General features: G+C 56.6%; 3 protein-coding genes across 7 annotated transcripts in view; 1 reads left to right on the top strand and 2 right to left on the bottom strand.

The window, feature by feature from the left end:
- The window catches only part of TTC16 (tetratricopeptide repeat domain 16), a 17388-nt gene extending 6600 nt beyond the window's left edge, over positions 1-10788 (top strand). The window contains exons 7-14 of the mRNA XM_011988291.1: positions 2189-2403; positions 3175-3419; positions 3821-3962; positions 5040-5205; positions 5770-5912; positions 6070-6301; positions 8743-8830; positions 9830-10788. Coding sequence (XP_011843681.1) covers positions 2189-2403; positions 3175-3419; positions 3821-3962; positions 5040-5205; positions 5770-5912; positions 6070-6301; positions 8743-8830; positions 9830-10599 — 2001 coding nt within the window. The 3' untranslated portion in view covers positions 10600-10788. The remainder of the gene's footprint in view (positions 1-2188; positions 2404-3174; positions 3420-3820; positions 3963-5039; positions 5206-5769; positions 5913-6069; positions 6302-8742; positions 8831-9829) is intronic.
- Positions 10719-14635, bottom strand: TOR2A (torsin family 2, member A). Of its 5 annotated transcripts, XM_011988301.1 has the most exons (5): positions 14312-14579; positions 13503-13768; positions 12579-12754; positions 11765-11892; positions 10719-11479 (listed from the first exon to the last, which is right to left on the bottom strand). In XM_011988301.1, exons 1-5 carry the CDS (start codon positions 14460-14462, stop codon positions 11235-11237), a joined length of 966 nt encoding a protein of 321 aa, XP_011843691.1. In that variant the 5' UTR covers positions 14463-14579; the 3' UTR covers positions 10719-11234. The 5 variants fall into 5 exon arrangements, with proteins under 5 accessions (XP_011843691.1, XP_011843707.1, XP_011843699.1 ...); XM_011988317.1 differs by lacking the exon at positions 13503-13768 and having other exon boundaries at positions 14312-14635; XM_011988309.1 differs by lacking the exon at positions 11765-11892.
- Positions 14636-17346: 2711 nt separating this feature from the next.
- Positions 17347-18805, bottom strand: part of SH2D3C (SH2 domain containing 3C) — a 60731-nt gene continuing 59272 nt past the window's right edge. The window contains exon 12 of the mRNA XM_011988706.1: positions 17347-17954. Within this exon, the coding sequence (XP_011844096.1) occupies positions 17779-17954 (176 nt within the window). The 3' untranslated portion in view covers positions 17347-17778. The remainder of the gene's footprint in view (positions 17955-18805) is intronic.

Genomic DNA, 18805 nt, shown 5'->3' with positions numbered 1-18805 from the left:
CCCTTCCTCCCTTCCCCCTTCTTCCTTTCCTCCTCTCCTTCCTTCTCCTCTTCCTCCCGCTTCCTTTCTTTTTTCCTGTTTGCCTCAATGAATCACCCCTACCCCTGACCACCCGTACAACCTGGGCTGGGCACAGGGACAGACAGTACAGGAAACAGCTTGGGAGCAAGAGAAACTTGGGGTCACAAGGGAGGAGGTGGAGGGGGTGCTGGGCACCAAGGAGAGGAGGGCAGGGATGAGAAGTCTCCCCAGAGGCAGTGGGAGCCTCCATCAGGTGTCCCCAGGGCAGGGAGCTTTAGGAAGATCATTCTGGTATCCGCAAGGAGTGTGGGTCGGAGGGGAGGCCTGGAGGCAGGAGCCTGAGAAGGAGGCTGGGCGCCACTGCAGAGTTGGGTGAGGCTGAGGGAAAGGTGGTCATGAGGGCAGCAAGGAGGGGCAAGTCCCACAGCCCTTCAGAAGGCAGGGCTGGAGTCTGGCTTGGGGGTGGGCTTGAAGGAAACAGAAGGATCCAGAAGGGTTCTGGCTTGGCCTGGGTGGATGGGGAGCTGGGAAACTAGGATGGGGAGGAGCAGGTGGGCGGGGTGGGGTGGGTGCATCTCATTCTCCAGGTGGGGACATCCTGGGGGCGGCTGAAATGCCAGCCTGCATTGCAGGAGGGAGCGCCGCCGCCCTGGCAGGAGCGACTCCAGGGAGCGTGGTCCACCCTGGTGATTCCTCCCTGTGCCTTGGGGCTGGGCTGCAGCGTCCCACAAGCGATTCAGTGGCATGAGACTAGTAATTTGTTTTGTTTTTTTGAGACAGAGTCTCACTCTGTCTCCCAGGCTGGAGTGCAGTGGTGAGATCTCAGCTCACCACAACCTCTGCCGGCAGGTTCAAGCGATTCTCATGCCTCAGCCTCCTGAGTAACTGGAATTACAGGCGCCTGCCCAGCTAATGTCTGCATTTTTAGGAAAGACAGGGTTTCGCCGGGTGATCCCCGCTGCCTCAGCCTCCCAAGTGCTGGGATTATAGGTGTGAGCCACCGCGCCTAGCTGAGAACTAGTAATTGATAATTATTGGTGACTGTTGCGATTTTAGCCCCTCCCATGTGTAGGCGTGTTCTCCGCGTTTTGCCCCTGTTTAACTGTGAGGCTGCAGCAACCCTTTGGGATAGAGACACACTGTCCTCTTTTCACAGAGAAAGAGCCACCCCCAGGTGACTTGCCCAAGGTCACACAGCCTGTTCCCAGTGGCACTGCCTGGAGCCCAAGGCTGCCTACTCCAAAGCCCTGCCCCTAGCTCCTGCCATTTCCCTCCCTCCATCCACCCATGCCTGCCGTCCACTACACCCCGTTCGCCTGCCAGCCAGTCACCCCGCAGGGAACAGGGTGGTGTTGAACTGTCTGTTGCTGGGCTGAGCTGCGCCTTCCTCACCCACCCCTCCTCCCGGTGGAAGGGACTTGCTGGGGGAGGTTTCTGCTGTACCCAGACCAGAATCTGGGCTTGGGCAGTGTGGTCTTGGGCTCAAAGGTCAGGGAGGAGAAGAGGGAGTGCAGGGGAGGGGAGGGAGGACACAACTGTCACAGTCAGGAGGTCACACGCTCCCCACACCTTGAGTGAGCTTCACAGAGGCCTGACAAGGAGGCAGCATCTGCAGAAACCACTGGGGTGGACCTGGCTCACCTCAGGTCACATCTGCAAAGGGCCAGCTGGCATGGGGCCTGGGATGGAATTTCCCCATGATGCTCCTTGTGTCCTTCAAGAGGTAGAAAGGGGCTGGGCATGGTGGCTCAACCCTGTAATCCTGGCACTTTGGGAGGCCAAGGTGGGTGGATCACCTAAGGTCAGGAGTTCGAGACCAGCCTGGCCAACATAGTGAAACCCCATCTCTACTGGAAAAAAAAAAAAAAAAATTAGCCAGGTGTGGTGGCATGCACCTGTAGTCCCAGCTACTCGCGAGGCTGACGCGGGAAAATCTGTTGAACCTGAGAGGCAGAGGTTGCAGTGAGCCAAGACCACACCAATTGCACTCCAGCCTGGGTGACAGAGTGAGACTCCATCTCAAAAAAAAAAAAAAAAAAAACAGAAAAGGGTAGGAGGTGGGGGGCATGGAGGAGGCATGGTGTGATGCCACCCTGCTGAAGAAAGGCCTCTAGGTCCCATGGCTTAGTTGACCTGTGCCCCTGATGCCACCCCTGGCCTCCTGCAGCCCCACCTCTGCTACCGGGATCTGCACGGCGCCTTGCTGTTGAATCCCAAGCATCCGCAGGCCAGGATGCTGCTCCAGAAGATGGTGGCCCAGGCCCAGCAGGCGCGCCAAGACGCGGGGATCCTGGCCGTGCAGGGCAGGCTGCAGCACGCACTGCAGTGCATCAACTGTGCCATCGAGAACAACCCTCTGGACCCCAGTCTCTTCCTCTTCCGGTACTGCATGGGAAGGTGCTGGCCTTGGGTCCCAGGCCCTGCCCAGCCACAGACTTTCCGTGTGGTTTAAGGAGAGTCTCTGACCCTCTCTAGGCCTCAGTTTCCCCAGCTAGCCTCTAACAGTCTTTCCCTACTTCCTACTGGGTTAAGGCATTACATAGGTGGTCTCTTACAGCTGGAAGAGGGATGGCAACAAATGTCCCAGTTACCCCAGGAATCCTAGAGCCCCAGCCTGCTAAGCAGTTCACACTGGGTGCTGAGCCCAGCTCAGTGGATGAGACTCAGGCTTGAGTCTGGTCCCCAGGAACTTACCACATCCTGCTGCATTTTGGAGGGAGCGCCACTGCCCTGGCAGGAGTGACTCCGGGCCGTTGTCCACCCAGTCAACCTCTCGCTATGCCAAGGGGCTGGGCTCAGTATCCCACAAGTGATTCAGTGACATGAGAGGCCACTGTGATTTCGTGCCAATTAACCTCTCCAAACAGCGGTGGTAAAACACCTGTTTCTTGTACAAAATGTTTTAATGTAGAGACTGGCATACACCTGGCTCCCAAAAAGAAAGAGGGAGGGTATTTTTGCAAAAAATAAAATGATCAGTGCCTAGTGGGTTATCTGAGTAGCAGTCCAGAGCTGGCGCCACGGGACAAACCTAGCAAATGAGGTGGGGATGGCCACTGCCTCCATGGGTCAGGAGGTCTGGCCACTCACCAGTCGGTGGGGGTGCACTGGCCCTCATGTCCCTCCTACCGTCTGCCACGCCGTCCCCCACAGGGGCACCATGTACCGACGGCTTCAGGAGTTTGATGGGGCAGTGGAGGACTTCCTGAAGGTGCTGGACATGGTGACCGAGGACCAGGAGGACTTGGTGCGGCAGGCGCAGCGCCAGCTGTTGCTTACCTACAACGACTTTGCCGTGCACTGCTACAGGCAGGGCGCCTACCAGGAGGGCGTGTTGCTGCTGAACAAGGCCCTCCGGGACGAGCAGCAGGAGAAAGGGCTCTACATCAACCGAGGCGGTGCGCAGCGACCGGGGACCGGGGCGTTGGGGAGGGGATGCGGGGAGCCTCGCCATCTTTAAGGCCCCCACTGGGCACTTGAGGCCCCTGCGGGGGAAGGAGGAAGGGAGAGAGGAAGGAAGCGAGGGAAGAGGAAATGTAATAGTCTCAGTATCCCAGGAACACACTCTGGGAAATGGTACCTTAGACAAACTGGTTCCAGACTCCTGAAAATGCTCCAACAGGCGGCTGGGGAACAGCGCCCAGACGCCCAGAAAACTAGAGGGGACGGGGACCGTGACCGCCGATGGGGGTTATCAGCCACCAGTTTCAGGCCCTGGCCCCGGGGCTGGAGCCGACTGGGCTGGGCCTCCCAGGCACTGGGAGTTGGGGGTGCACTCACCCCCGCCTCCGGACCCTAGATTGCTTCTTCCAGCTGGGCTACCTGGCCTTTGCCGAGGCGGACTACCAGCAGGCGCTGGCGCTGAGCCCGCAGGACGAGGGCGCCAACACGCGCATGGGCCTGCTGCAGGAGAAGATGGGCTTATGCGAGCAGAAGCAGAGGTGCGTGGGCTCCGGCCCCCACGGTGGGTGGGGCAGGCCCTAGGGCGGGGTGGGCAGGAAGCCAGCTGCTGGGATCCCTGGGCCAATCAAGTTGCTTCTCTCCCCAGGGCATGGGCGCGGTCGTTCTCCCCTGTAATCCCCACACTTTGTGAGGCTGAGGCCTAGGCAGGTGGATTGCCCGAGGTTGGGAGTTTTGAGACCAATCTGGCCAATATGGTGAAACCCCATCTCTATTAAAAATACAAAAAAATTAGCGGGGTGTGGTGGCGTGCACCTGTAATCCCAGCTAGTTGGGAGGCTGAGGCGGGGGAATCCCTTGAGCCAGGGAGGCGGAGCTTGCAGTGAGCCAAGATTGTGCCACTGCACTCCAGCCTGGGCGACAGAGCAAGACTCCATCCCCACCCCCGCCCTCCCTCCCCCCCAAAAAAAGCTCCTCTACCAGTTATGCTTTCCTTTTTTTTTTTTTTAAACGGAGTCTCGCTCTGTCACCCAGGCTGGAGTGCAATTGCACAATCTCAGCTCACTGCAACCTCCACCTCCTGGGTTCAAGCAATTCTCCTGCCTCAGCTTCCCAAGTAGCTGGGATTACAGGCGCCTGCCACCACACCCAGCTAATTTTTGTATTTTTAGTAGAGACGGGATTTCACCATCCTGGCCAGGCTGGTCTCAAACTCCCCACCTCAGGTGATCTGCCTCCCAAAGTGCTGGGATTAAAGGCGTGAGCCACCGCGCCCTCCCTATGCTGGTTTTCTTTTTAATATTTTTACTACTCAATAACTTGGAACTTAATCATAGTCAAATTAATATTTTCATTTTAGCTGATGGGTTTATGGCATTCTCAGAAAGGCCTTCCCTACCCCAAGATCATAAAAATATTCATTGATGGTGGAGTTTCACACTGGCATCTAAGTGTTGGCTCCATCAGGGACGTCGCTGGTGGAGAGAGAGGAGAGGGGCGTGGTGGGGGGAGCAGACCCAGCCTGGTTTCCGTCTAACTCCTCAGTGGGGCCCAGAAGCCACCCTTTTCCCCACAGATGGCCGAGCTCATGGCAGCTCGGAATCCGCTGTGTCCTGCAGGCAGTTCCAGAAGGCAGAGGACCACTTCTCCACGGCCATCCAGCACAACCCCCAGAAGGCCCAGTACTACCTGTACCGGGCCAAGAGCCGGCAGCTGCTGCAGAACATTTTTGGGGCACGCCAGGATGTGGCCACTGTCCTGCTCCTCAACCCCAAGCAACCAAAGGTAGGTTCCTGCCACGTCAGGGGTGTAGGCTCGGGAGTCATGCCTGGTGCATAAAGATACTCCTTGGCCCCCAAAGAAATCTGGTTTGATAACAATCATAAGGCCAGGCATGGTGGCTCACGCCTGTAATCCCAGCACTTTGGGAGCCAGAGGCAGGTGGATCACCTGAGGTCAGGAGTTTGAGACCCGCCCAGCCATCATGGTGAAACCCCATCTCTACTAAGAATACAAAAATTAGCCAGGCGTGGTGGTGCACGGTTGTAATTACAGCTACTCAGGAGGCTGAGTCATGAGAATTGCTTCAACTCAGGAGGCAGAGGTTGCAGGGAGGCAGAGGTAGCAGTGAGCCAAGATCGTGCCACAGCACTCCAGCCTGGGCGATAGAGTGAGACTCTGTCTCAAAAAACAAAACAAAACAAACAAGCAAACAAAAAACATTGCAAAACTCTTCCTTCTTCAGTCTTGGGAAGGGCCAAATCTGGCTGTGCGGGATCAGGGCAGCATCACGCTGTGTGCCCGCTGCTCTGGCCCTCACCTGGCTCTGGTCACCCCCTTTCATGGCAGCTGTCCCTGCTGATGACCAACCTCTTCCCGGGCATGTCTGTGGAGGAGGTGCTTAGCACCCAGATAGCCCACCTGGCCAGGCTGCAGCTGGAACGGATGGTGGAGGGCAGCCTGCAGGCTGGAGGCCCACAAGGCATTGTGGGGTAAGCCCTGGAGCAGGGGGCACAGGCCAGGGCTGGGGAATGGCTGCGGCTCTAGGCTCCTCTGGCTCCAGCTGCATGCCAGGGCCATTGTCTAGTCCTTGGAGAGACCAGCATGGGCCAGGGAGACTGACAATGCCCGGGGGGGCTTGTTTGGCAGGATGCTTAAGCAGTGGGAGTTGGAGCGCCAGAAGGCCTTGGCCCTGCAGCGCTCATGGAAGCAGGAGGAGCCTTTGATTGAGACCTCCGAGAAGCTGCAGGCCACCCCTGAGATTCCGCAGGTAGAACCGGGAAGCTCAGAGGGACAGGCTGAGGCCCCCAAGGAGGAGGAAGAGAAGGAGGAGGAGGAAGAGAAGGAGGAAGAGGAAGAGAAGGAGAAGGAGAAAAAAGAGGTAAGTGGAGCACACGCCAGGGCCCAAAGCCCTTAGGGTCTGGGGCAGAGCGTACCCCAGTCCAGGGCTGAAGGATGCAGGCCAGTGGAGTCTGGCTTCCAGGCCTGGCTCTGCACTCCCTCAGTTGTGTGATGGACTGGGGACATCTTGCTATGAGATGGGGATGGTACAAGCAAGGGGTGCTCCTGAGGGAGGGTGTGTGGGGATGTGGGCCCTCACAGAGAGGAGTCACACCCCTGCTCATGGTCACTGTCACGAGTTCTACTGTATGCACTAGCCATTTGCCACTTGTGCCAGAATTTTTTGTTTTTGAGACGGAGTCTTGCTCTGTCACCCAGGCTGGAGTAGAGTGGCATGATCTCGGCTCACTGCAACCTCCGCCTCCTGGGTTCAAGCAATTCTCATGCCTTAGCCTCCCAGGTAGCTGGGATTACAGGTGTGTGCCACCACACCTGGCTAGTTTTTTGTATTTTTAGTATTTTTATCAGACTTAAGCGATCTGCACGCCTGGGCCTCCCAAAGTGCTGGGATTACAGGCGTGAGCCACTGCGCCCGGCCCCCAGAATTTTCTTAATTCTTAAATTTGTTTCTGAGAACCTCTTATTGAATGTAACATAAATATAGGAAAGTGCACAAATCATAAGTGCCAGTTTGATGAATTTTCACAACTGCATGACACCCATGATATCATTATCCAGATCGAGAAAGAACACTTTCCCAGCTCCCAGAAGCCCACTGGGGCCCCCTTCAAGGCCCCTCCCGTAGCCCACCCTACCTACAAGGCTGTCCTGATTCCTAATGCCAAACATGAGTTTTTGTCTTTTCGTCACATAAATGGACAGCATGGTGAGCGTCACTCACGCTGCAGCAGGTGGCAGCAGCCTGCTCCCTGTCTCTGGTGCTGCAGAATATTCCATCCTTGACAATCCCACAGCGTGTTTCTCTGTTCTACTGCTGGTAGACATCAAGTACACTAATGTTCAAAGGAAACTTTCCACAATTGAAGTACAGGAATACCAGCATCCCTTGCCATCAATAGAAAATGTGGCTGGGCACGGTGGCTCATGCCTGTAATCCCAGCACTTTGGGCGGCCAAGATGGACAGATCGCTTGAGCCCAGGAGTTCAAGACTAGCCTGGGCAACATGGCAAAACCCTGTCTCTACAAGAAAATCCAAAAATTAGCCAGGCATGGTGATGTGTGCCTATAGTCCCAGCTACTTGGGAGGCTGAGGCAAGAGGATCTCTTGAGCCCCAGAGTCACTTGAGGCTGCGGTGAGCCGTAATCATAGCACTGCATTCCAGTCTAGGTGAGAGAGCAAGACCTTGTCTAAAGAAGAAAAGAAAAGAGGAAAGAAAACGCTAGCTCTTCAGTTTTCTTTTTTTTTTTTTTTTTTTTTTTTTTTTTTTTGAGACGGAGTCTCACTCTGTCTCACAGGCTGGAGTGCAGTGGTGCAATCTTGGCTCACTGCAAGCTCCACCTCCTGGGTTCACGCGATTCTCCTGCCCAAGCCTCCCAAGTAGCTGGGACTACAGGTACCCGCCACCACGCCCAGCTAATTTTTTGTATTTTTAGTAGAGACAGGGTTTCACTGCATTAGCCAGATGGTCTTGATCTCCTGACCTCGTGATCCACCCGCCTCGGCCTCCCAAAGTGCTGGGATTACAGGCGTGAGCCATCGCGCCCAGCAGCTCTTCAGTTTTCTAGCTCATGTTAGAATGAATATTAAAGTACACACCTTCCCTCTGTGTGCCCCCCGAAGTCAGAGGCTCCCTCCCCCAGGGAGATGTTGGGCTGAAGTGGATGGAGCCCAGAGCACAACTCCCAGCTGGCGCCTGGAGCACTATGGCGCACCTCGCTGTCTGCAGCTGTGAATGTGGGCAGAGACCTGCAGCCTAGGTGGGGTCTGGCTGTGGTGGCCAGCAGACCTGGATTCAAACTCGGCCTCTCTGCTTCTTGGCTGAGTGGCCCTGGGCAGGTTGCTTATGGGCTCTGAGCCTTAGTTTCCTGGTCGGTGAAATGGTCATTAGCAGCTCTCCCCATCCCTCCGTCCCCACTTGTATTGGGAGAATGGAAGGGGTTAAAGCCTGGAGAAGCTCCTCAAGTCCTCCATAAGCATTCCCCAGGGCACAGCCCTTTATAATTTACAGAAGCCTGTCCCACGCCTGAACTAATTTTCATTTTGCAGTTGAAAAAGCCAAGGCGCTAGCAGCCCCTTCAACACAACCGTCCTCATGGCACCATATGCCTGTCCAGCCTGGCCGCCCCGTTCCTGCCAGGCTTAGCCTCTGTGTGTCCCCACCCCACCCTAACCTGGCACCTTCAAGGACCTCCGAGCTCAGGAGAATGACCACCGAGCGGCCCAGGGCTCCTGGCCTTCTAGAGGCGCAGCTGCATGGGCCTCCTGCCATCTGAACTACAAAGCCTGTTTCTTGCCATAGGAGAAGAAACCAAAGCTCACACCTAGCAAGGTGGCGTCCTTGTCTGAGAGCTACCTCGACCAGACCTCTTTAGCCTCCAGCATGAGCTGTAAGTCCCTGGGGCTCCCGCCAGGCCTCAGGAAGCTAAGGCAGCAGGGTGGTCAAAGGTCAGGGGTCGAAGACCGCTGGCCTAGGTGTGAGTTTGGCTCTGCTGCTGACAGCTGGGTGGCCTGGGGCGAGTGGCTCTAGAGCAGGAGTAACACTCTTGCTGGGCCTGCCGAGGACTCAGCGGGCAGTGCCCAACACGGGCAGGGAGGCCGAGGCTTGCTCCAGGCCCTTCATGGTAGCTGCTACTCTGCTCTCATCCCCTCCCAGCCCTGTCCCTGAAAAAAGCCCACAAACCTTGTGCATGGCCAGGGGGCTTTTAGCCCCAGTTCCGTGGGGCCCCAGCCTGGAGGAGACAGAAGTGAAGAACGGGGAGGCTGCTCCTCAGAGGCCCCAGGACGGGTGTGCACAGTCCTCGGTGGGGAGGGGAGTGGCAGGGCCCAGGCCCCTTCTTCATTTCGTGCATCCAGCAAACCCACCGAGTGCCCTGGGCCAGGCCTGTGCTCAACACTGGGCACAGGGATGACTGGCATAGTCCTTGCCCTGGGACATGAGCTCTAAGCTCCAACAGGAAGAAGGCTCCCAGGTGACCCGACAGCCAGGAGACAGGGCAGACACAGTGCAGGGGAAGCTGGGGCTGTGGGTGTATTTAGCGCCTTTTAGTGGGGACAAGGATGGAAGGGCAGGAGGGTGCCAGGCAGCGGGATGCAGGGGCCCTGCTGGGGCTGTCTGCTGCAACAGGAGCAGAGGGTAGGGGCAGCCACAGAGCAGAGGCCTGGGACTGGGAGAAGGGGGCTCTTAGGCATCTCCCCCATCTCACAGCCCCACCCCTCAGGGTCTGGGGCGCTGGGGGGCTGGGCGGGGGTGATCTGCAGGTCTTTCCCTTTGGCAATGTGAAGCCTCAGGGCCACAGGCCAGTATGAAATTGGGAAGCCCCTTTTCCCGGAGCTGTCCAGGGCAGGTGTGGCAGGCCTGATGGGTGCTCTTGGCACACCCTTCCCAGTCAGGACCACATGCACCTCAGAGACTGAGACATCGGCTATCTGCCAGGAATACAGGAGCACCTCAGCCACCTCCATGACATTCTCTGACTCATCACTGCTGAAGACGCAATCCTCAGACTCTGGGAACAATAGGGAGGCATTGAGCCATGGTCCCAGAAACATCAAGGACATCCAGGGCCAGAGGCAGAGCCTTAGCAAGACCCAGGCCACCCAGAGCCAGAGGCAGAACTTCAGCAAGACCAAGGCCACCGTACACAGGAGGAACTCCAGCAAGACCCAGGCCACCCAGGGCCAAGGGCGGCGCTCCAGCAAGACTGAGGCCACCCAGGGCCAAGGGCGGCGCTCCAGCAAGACTGAGGCCACTCAGGGCCAGAGGCAGAGCTCCAGCGAGATCGAGACCTCCCAGGGCCCAAGGCAGGAGCCCAGCAAGACCAAGACCACCCGGAGCCCAAGGCAGAGGCTCAGAAAGGTCAAGGCTGCTCGTGGCCGGAGCTGGAGACCCAGCAAGGTTGATGCCACCCAGGGCCGAAGCAGGGGACTGCTCCGAAGTTCCACCAAGACTGAGGCTTTCTATGACTCAAACTGGAGCCTCAGCAAGACTGAGGATGTTCAAGGCCAGGGCCAGAGAACCAGCAAGGCTGAGGCTGCCCAGGGCAAGAGCCGGGGCATGAGCTCAACTTCCAGCAAGGCTGAGTCCACCTGGGGACCCAGCCCAAGTGTCAGCAAAACTGAGGTTGGTCAGGACCTCACCTACTATGAAGCTCTCTGAAGGGACCATCTAGCCCCTCGCTTCTTGCTGGGGAGGGGAGCAGTTCTACTCACCCCCCAGCACTGGCACTGAGCCAGCTGCCTCCTTCCAGAGCAATTAAAAGTCTTAGCAAACAGTCCTCTGGTCCCATAGCTGAGTTTATTATACTTGTTCTCTTCTTTTACAAAATTAAAAACTTCTAAAACCAGGCCCAAGTGGCAGCTTGAGTCCCTCCATTTATAGAAACCGAGAAGGCTCCACCTGGCTTGATGAAACGGACACAGGGTGTGGGGTGGAGGGGAGGGGGCATGGTGCCCGACCAAGGAGGCAAGGGGCAAGGGTGGCAGACTGAGGAGGGAGCGCCGCCACGAGCCACAGTCCCTGAGTTATAATTCACAGTAAGAAGGCTCAGGCTGCAGGGGGAGGTCAAGGCTCAGTGAGGTTCTGGGGTGACCAGGGGTTTCCCTGGGGAAGGTGGCCAGGGCCGAGATGCTCTTGAGCCAGGTTAGAGGCCAGGGCCCTTCCCAGCCATCTGTCCCGTGGCCCAGCCGCCACTCCCTTCATCTCACTTGGTGCGCTGGGTTCCTGTGACAGAGGCCCCAGGCCTTTCCTGCATGGCCTGGCCATTAGAGGGGCCAAGGATACCACCCGGGGAGTCAGAGAAAGAAGGAGATTCGGGAGGCCACGGTCTTGCAGCCATTGGAGGAGAAGAGCTGCTCGTCCTCAGGGAAGAAGGTGGTGCTGTCCAGCACAGCCTGGACAACCTCATCCCTCGGCTCCAGGCCCAGCTGGGCCAGCTCGTTGAGCACGCAGTGCCGGACATGGTGCCGCTGCAGTGGGAGGAAGGGCACCACTGCGTCTAGGAGGCGCTCTTCCATGATGCCCGAGTGTGAGAAGCCATCTGCAGGAAGGGCAGGTGGGGAGGGGGCCTTGTGCTTCACAAGAGGGGAGAAGCTGGCCCCCAACCCCCAGGGGCAGGACGGAAGATGCTGGCCTCAGTCCCCTCAGCCGCCTTCTGGGTGTAGGACTCAGGGCCTGTAAGGCTGACCCAAGGTCACAGAGCTGGGAGTGCCAAAGCCGGGCTCAGAACTAGCAGGTCAGTGAGCAAAGCATGAGATCCCGGGAAAGCCTGGCCCCTGGGTGTGGGGTGAAGCCGCCCAGGAGGGGGCTGCTGAGCCAGACTCACGGTGTGGGTTATCCAGCACGGCGCGGGAGATGACTGGCTCCAGCTCCTGCAGGAGGATCTCCTCGCGGTCCCGGCGGCTGCGCCACGCCTCCAGTGCCACCTGGTTGATCTGCTCGCCACCCGTGTTGCTAAAACCATGGGGGACCCAGGCTGAGACTCAGACAAGGACTAGTGCAGGGCAGGATTGGACCCTCGCCTCCCCGCTGCCACCTGACAGGAGCACAGCCCGGTGCAGGGAGGAGCCAACCCCACTGAAAACGCTCCACTTCCCCCTCCATGGTGTCCATATCCACGGCCCCTGCAATTCACCTACACATGCCATGTACTTTACAGTTTACAAAACGCTTTTGTGTCCCTCGACTGACTCTCCCTCACTAAACTTCCAGGAAGATATCGGGGCATCATTATTGGCCCCGCTGTTCAGAAGCAGAGACAGAGGCTCAGAGAGGCGGAGCCATGCTGCCTGAGCAAACACAGCAAGGATTCTGAGAGCTGGGACTAAAGGACAAGAACTCTGTTCCTGTTTTCCCCAGGCCTGTGTCCTCCTCACCACAAAAGAGGGAAAACTTCTCGACCTGGCAGGGCTTCCACAAGGAAGTGGTGATCAAAAAGACTGAGCCCAGAACGGGCTGAGAGTGTCCAAAGGGAATCAACCAGGCGGAATGACAGTCATCTCTGAGAGGGTGGGGGGCACTGGGAAAGCCCAGCTAAGCCCACGGGGAACTGGATTCTGCTGGGAGCACAGGCCAAGGCTGTAGAGCTGAACCTCTGCGAAGTGGCCCCCCACCATGCCCACTGCAAAGCCGGGCCCCACCTGATGAAGATGAAGATGGCTTTGCGATAGTTGGTCCCATATACAACCCAGGAGGAGCCCAGGAAAGGCCGCAGGACTTCCATCAGGCCTGGGGGCATCTTGTCCATCTCATCGAAGAGGAAGAGGGAGCGGCCACAGGCAGTGAGGTTCCCTTGGACCCAGCTCTTAAGATCCTTCTGTAGGGAAGAGACAGGAGTTCCAGGGGGGGCTGGAGAAACTCCCCCAACCCCAGACCTCTTCCCAAACCAAAAACTAACCTCCTTTCTAGGGAGATGTGGTCTCCCAGAGAGCACCAACCTCTTAGTGAGACTGATGGTGAAACTGTATCCCAGAGAGGGGCAGAGACTTGCCCAAAGCCACACAGCCGGTCAGCAGCAGAACAGGGACTCAAACCCAAGCCTCCCACTTCCCTGTTCAGGGCTCCTTGCATGACACCTGCTGCTTTCTATAAAAGAGGAAGGCTCCTTCCCGCTCCCTGAAACTACACAGCAGTGTTGACAGCTGAAACTGATCAGCCTGGAGGGTACCTTGCAATCAACAACAGTAGTAGTAACAGCCAGTATTTCCCGATGCTTACTCTGAGCCACAAATTGGGGCTGATTTCCAGCAAGACAACAGTGCAGTATATCTGACAAACATAGGTGCTCCATAAATAATATCTGCAATGATATAATCTCATGTCCCTCACAACAACCCTGGCAGGTAGGTACTCCCAGGTTCCTTACTGCCCCAAGGAATCAAAGTACTCCCTGCCAGGTAGAATGGCACCTTCCCAAGTTCTGTGCAGGATGGGTCCTGAGGGCTGGGGCTGCAGCCGGCTGTGTGGCCTGGAGCAGGTGACTCCCCTGTCTGGGCTCAGGACTTACTCCCTAGGGTGGCACCCCATGGTGAGGAGAACAGTGGTCAAGGACGCATCCAGCCTACCTTGTAGCGCTCGATGTGGCTGGGGTGGGGGAAGTGGATGACGGGAGAAAAGTGGTGCACGCGGGGGCTGCGGAGGCCGCCCTGGAAGAGGTAGTGCGCCAGCAGGGAGCTGACATAGGATTTGCCGGTGCCGGTCCAGCCGTGCAGGGAGAGGACCAGCGGCTTGGTGGGGGCAGGGTCGCGCACAAAGGCCTTCAGCGCCTTCACCACCAGCGCCTTGGCCAGATGCTGGCCGGCCAGGTGCTGAGCCAGGTCACACTCCAGACCTAGGGCCACAGGAGGATGGTGAGGACACATCCCACCAAGGCAGAGGTTCAAGGGGAACGTCATGTCTAGAACCTGGTCTGGAACGTCATGTCTGGACTCCTGTGTCCTTACGTTTGTCCAAGCTGTCTATGCACATGGCACGGGGACCTTGGGGTCTGTGGCGGAAAAGAGCCACCTTCGGGCCTGATTCAGCTCGGCAGCGCCCCCACCAGGCAGTCATCTAGATTGCACTCAACCCTAAAAGCGAGCTGTCAACGAGGTCAGCCCCAGCCCCGGCCATCCCCAAGGCGCTCTTCTCCCTTGACGGCCAAGCCATTCCGGGGAGGCCCAAGATCTCCCCCAAAGGGCTCTGCTGGCTGAGGCCTCTCTCCAGGTTGGCAGGGCCTCCTGGACCTCAACGGGTACCCTCCACCCTCGCAAGTCTGCCGGCCCCGCCCCCCGGTCCCACCCTCTGAGTCCTCAGCGGCTCTGGCCGGGGCCAGCCGGGCTCCCAGCGCGCCCGCGTCCGCCCGCCCCTCGCTCCGGGCTCCCTGGCGCCTCACCCGGCAAGTCGGGCCGGAAGTCGCATTCGCAAAAGGCGCCCAAGTTGCAGCGCAGGGAAGCCAGGTCCCAGGCGGCGGCCGCGGCCGAGACCAGCCCGAACAGCCCGAGGAGCGAGCCCCAGGGCCGGCAGCTGCGCGTCACAGCCGCCATCCGGGTGAGGCCCGAGCTCTGTGTGGAGCAGCCAACTGCCGCGCCCGGGAACTGCAACTCCCGGCGTGCAGCGCTCCGCAGCAGCCACGCCCATCGCCTACAACTCCCGACACCCCTCTCCCCGTCTCCAAGGCAGGCCCCGTCTTTCCGCAGCAGGACCAGAAGGTGGCCTCCAGGGGGAACCCGCGAACCGTCCAATCCGGGACGGCGGGCCGCGTTTCCATGGCCACGGTAACTAGGGGACTATCGTAGTAACTCAGAAAGAATAAATAAAGGATTATGACCACAAAGGGCGACGTAACAATTACAGCAAAAACTTGTGCGGAACCTTACACCTTGCAAAGCGCCTTTCCCATGCTCCTTTTTTCTTTTATGTGACAAAAGTGCCCTTGCTAACAGTTTTTGGTGAGCACTTACTCTGTGCCATTAGTGCTAAATGTCTATATAACTTATAATATGGTAATAGTATCTGCTATCCAGAGAAATGGTGGTGTTTCAATGAGATAAAGGCACACAAATTGTTTGGCTCTGAAAGTGATCAATAAATGATTATCAACATTCCGTTGTGTATGAAACAGGACTGTCCCTCACCTAGCAGCAACTGTGGCCAAATGCTTGGCATCAGTTCTAGGAGATGGGTTTTGTTGTTGTCCCCATGTTAATAAGGAGGCATTTGGGACCGAAGAGGTTAAGCCTTTTACTCAATGTCACACAGCTGGTAAACAATAGAACTAAACCCAAGTCTGGCTGCTGCCAGAGCCCTAGTGCGCGGTTGCATGTTATCAGCCTCTCTTGGTCAAAAGATTCAGAAGGCAAAGGACTCCAGACGTTTGAGGTTCAGCGCACAGGATTCCCAGGCCTCCAGCTTGGCCTGGATTCGTTTTGATCCCTGTTGCCCACCTCCCCCTCCCACTGGAGTAAGGGAACCAAGACAACAGCCTTCATGGCCCACCTCAAAGACCCTGTCCCTACCAACCTCAACACATAGTCACACACACACACACACATACACCCCAAGGCTTCGGGGGCCAAATATCAAAGCCTGAAACGAAAGAAGTAGTTGCGGCGGATGCGGTGGCTCATGCCTATAATCCCAGCACTTTGGGAGGCCGAGGCGGATGAATCAACATGGCGAAACCCCGTCTCTACTAAAAATACAAAAATTAGCCGGGCGTGGTAGCAGGCGCCTGTAATCCTGGCTACTCTGGAGGCTGAGGTGGGAGAATCACTTTAACCCGGGAGGCGGAGGTTACAGTGACATAAGTGAAACTCCGTCTCAGAAAGAAAAAGAAAAAAACAAAAAGGGAAGGAAAGGAGGAAGGAAGGAAGGAAGGAAGGAAGGAAGGAAGGAAGGAAGGAAGGAAGGAGAGAGAAAAGAAAGAGAGAAAGAAAGAAAAAAGAAAAGAAAAGAAAAAGAAAATTAGTAGTTTCCACTATCAAGGAGAAAAAAGGAGAGAAGTCTGGGTCCGGGAAGCCAGGTGGAGCCTTTCCCGCTCTGCTGCTGTGACCCGGGAAAAGTCCCTTCTCCTTTCAGGTATCAGTCTTCCAGAGGGGAGTTGGGATCATAGATTTCAATAAGCCCTTCCACCCCAGTTCCTCGGATTTTTGGTTGTGCATTTGTGGGAACTGTTGCCATGGCATCCCGGGGCAGGGCAGGCGGTAGGAGCACTGGGTTGGAATTAGCTGTTTATCTCTCCCACTGGTTTGTGAGCTCCCAGAGAGCAAGGACTGGGTTTTCATACTTGCTGTAACCCTGGCTCCTGGCACAATCTGGACTGTTGCAGGTGCTGAAGAAGTATTTGTTGTGAAGTCCTGATTAGGGAAAATGAGTCATGCTGATAGGACCAGGGGAAAGCAAAAAGAGAAAGCAGATAAGCTCAAAGTCGGCCTTTTTTTTTTTTTTTTTTGAGACAGAGTCTCGCTCTGTCACCCGGGCTGGAGTGCAGTGATGCGATCTTGGCTCACTGTAAGCTGCACCTCCCGGGTTCATGCCATTCTCCTGCCTCAGCCTCCCAAGTAGCCGGGACTACAGGCGTCCGCCACCACGCCCAGCTAATTTTTTGTATTTTTAGTAGAGACGAGGTTTCACCATGTTAGCCAGGATGGTCTCGATATCCTGACCTCATGATCCGCCCACCTCGGCCTCCCAAAGTGCTGGGATTACAGGTGTGAGCCACCACGCCCGGCCAGACGTCTGCCTTCTTGGTGGTTCAGGTCACACAGCCCTCCTGTGCCCAACTTCTCACCAGACACCTGTAGGTTAGCCCACTGCAACCTTGGTGTTATCAGTACTGCAGAAAGCCCTGCTGAGCACACAGCGGAAACACCATCCCATAAAAACTCACAGCCTGTAATCCCAGCACTTTGGGAGGCCGAGACGGGCGGATCACGAGGTCAGGAGATCGAGACCATCCTGGCTAACACGGTGAAACCCCGTCTCTACTAAAAATACAAGAAAATTAGCCGGGCGAGGTGGCGGGCGCCTGTAGTCCCAGCTACTTGGGAGGCTGAGGCAGGAGAATGGCGTGAACCCGGGGGGGCGGAGCTTGCAGTGAGCCGAGATCGCGCCACTGCACTCCAGCCTGGGGCACAGAGCAAGACTCCGTCTCAAAAAAAAAAAAAACCAAAAAAACTCACAGCAAGGCTTTGTCTCTTCGCAGTCAGCTCCTCTTCTGCTGACCTGCCCATCGCTACCTTGCAATGCATTTTCATGCTTTCTCTAGTAAATCTGCCTTTCTTTACCAACAACTGTCTTGGTAAATTCTTCTTACTCCCATGCCACTGGCCCCAGGTACTCGCCACTCGCGCACAACATTTGTTGAATGTTCTACCTTTCACCTGAGAAAAGGTGCTTCCTTCTACCCCAGGAGCCCGAGAGAAAGAATAAAGAGTCATAAAAGTTTATTATATGAAAGAAATAACATGGCTTCTGTACATCTATTTACAGAACACAGAGACTTATTTACAGTGAGACGGAGGCCTTGGTGTGGGTGAGGGACAGACGGAGAGTGAGGAGGCGTGAGCAGCCTGCCTCCCATGGCTCGAAAACAGGGAACCCCAGCAGGAAGGGGAGCAGCAAAAGCTGGTGGGGGAACCGGCGTTCCTGTTCTTCCTCAACGGAGACCTGGTGAGCGTGTAGCAGGTGGGATGGAACCCAGGGTCCACGCAGGACCCTGGAGGTGCAAGGGAGATGCTTGAGTTGAACCCAGAACATTCTCGGGTTGATCACAGTGTCCTTGGGGTGCTCTGGGGAAAGGTCTGTGCCCCCTCTGCCCCTGACGCTGTCCGCAGCTGCAGAGGGGAAACGTCCCTGGGATCACAGCTCGCTGGAGCGGACGGCAGGCTCCAGTTTGTGGGACAGGGCAGTGAGGACCTTGTCGAACTTCTCATAGCGCCGGGCCTGACTGCTGCTGGCACCCTGACTGCCCCAGAGGAGGCGCATCTGGAACTCCGTGCTGAATACCTCCAGGAGCTCTGGCCGGGCCTGGAACCCTGCAGTGTTGGGACATAGGGTCAGGCCAGAGGCTGGGGTTCCTGTCCAGAGCCCTGGCATTCTTCAGAGCCCCCCTGTTAGGGACCTCCCCTCAACTCCGCCAGGGATCCAACAAGGTTTGTGAATCAACATGACCCTGTAGTTTAGCATCTTTGTCCTGTTATTTGCAGCGCATAATTTAAAAATGATTAGACCATAAAATACTAATGTTAAATATGTTTGCAGATTTTTGGTGATTTTTTTCTTTTTTCATATTTTTCTGTTAAGTTCCAAATTATTTCCTAAGAAACATACATAAATTTTAGGCCAGATGCAGTGGCTCACAGCTGTAATCCCAGCACTTTGGGAGGCTGAGGCAGGCGGATCACCTGAGGTCGGGAGTTCAAGACCAGCCTGGCCAACATGGTGGAACCCCGCCTCTACTAAAAGTACAAAAAATTAGCCAGGTATGGTGGCCTACGCCTGCAATTGCAGTTACTCGGGAGGTTGAGGCAGGAGATTCCCTTGAACCTGGAAGGCGGAGGTTGCAGTGAGCTGAGATTGTGCCACTGCACTCCAGTGTGGGCGACAGTGTAAGACTCCATCTCAAAAAGTAAAGAAAAGAAAAGAGGCCAGGCACGGTGGCTCAAGCCTGTAATTCCAGCACGTTGGGAGGCCGAGACGGGCGGATCACGAGGTCAGGAGATCGAGACCATCCTGGCTAACCCGGTGAAACCCCGTCTCTACTAAAAATTACAAAAAAACTAGCCGGGCGAGGTGGCAGGCACCTGTAGTCCCAGCTACTTGGGAGGCTGAGGCAGGAGAATGGTGTGAACCCGGGAGGCGGAGCTTGCAGTGAGCTGAGATCCGG

This window comes from Mandrillus leucophaeus, unplaced genomic scaffold (assembly GCF_000951045.1).
Source record: "Mandrillus leucophaeus isolate KB7577 unplaced genomic scaffold, Mleu.le_1.0 Scaffold109, whole genome shotgun sequence".
NCBI lineage: Eukaryota > Metazoa > Chordata > Mammalia > Primates > Cercopithecidae > Mandrillus > Mandrillus leucophaeus.
The sequence above is the reverse complement of the archived record's forward strand: the minus strand, read 5'-3'. Positions and strand labels throughout refer to the sequence as shown.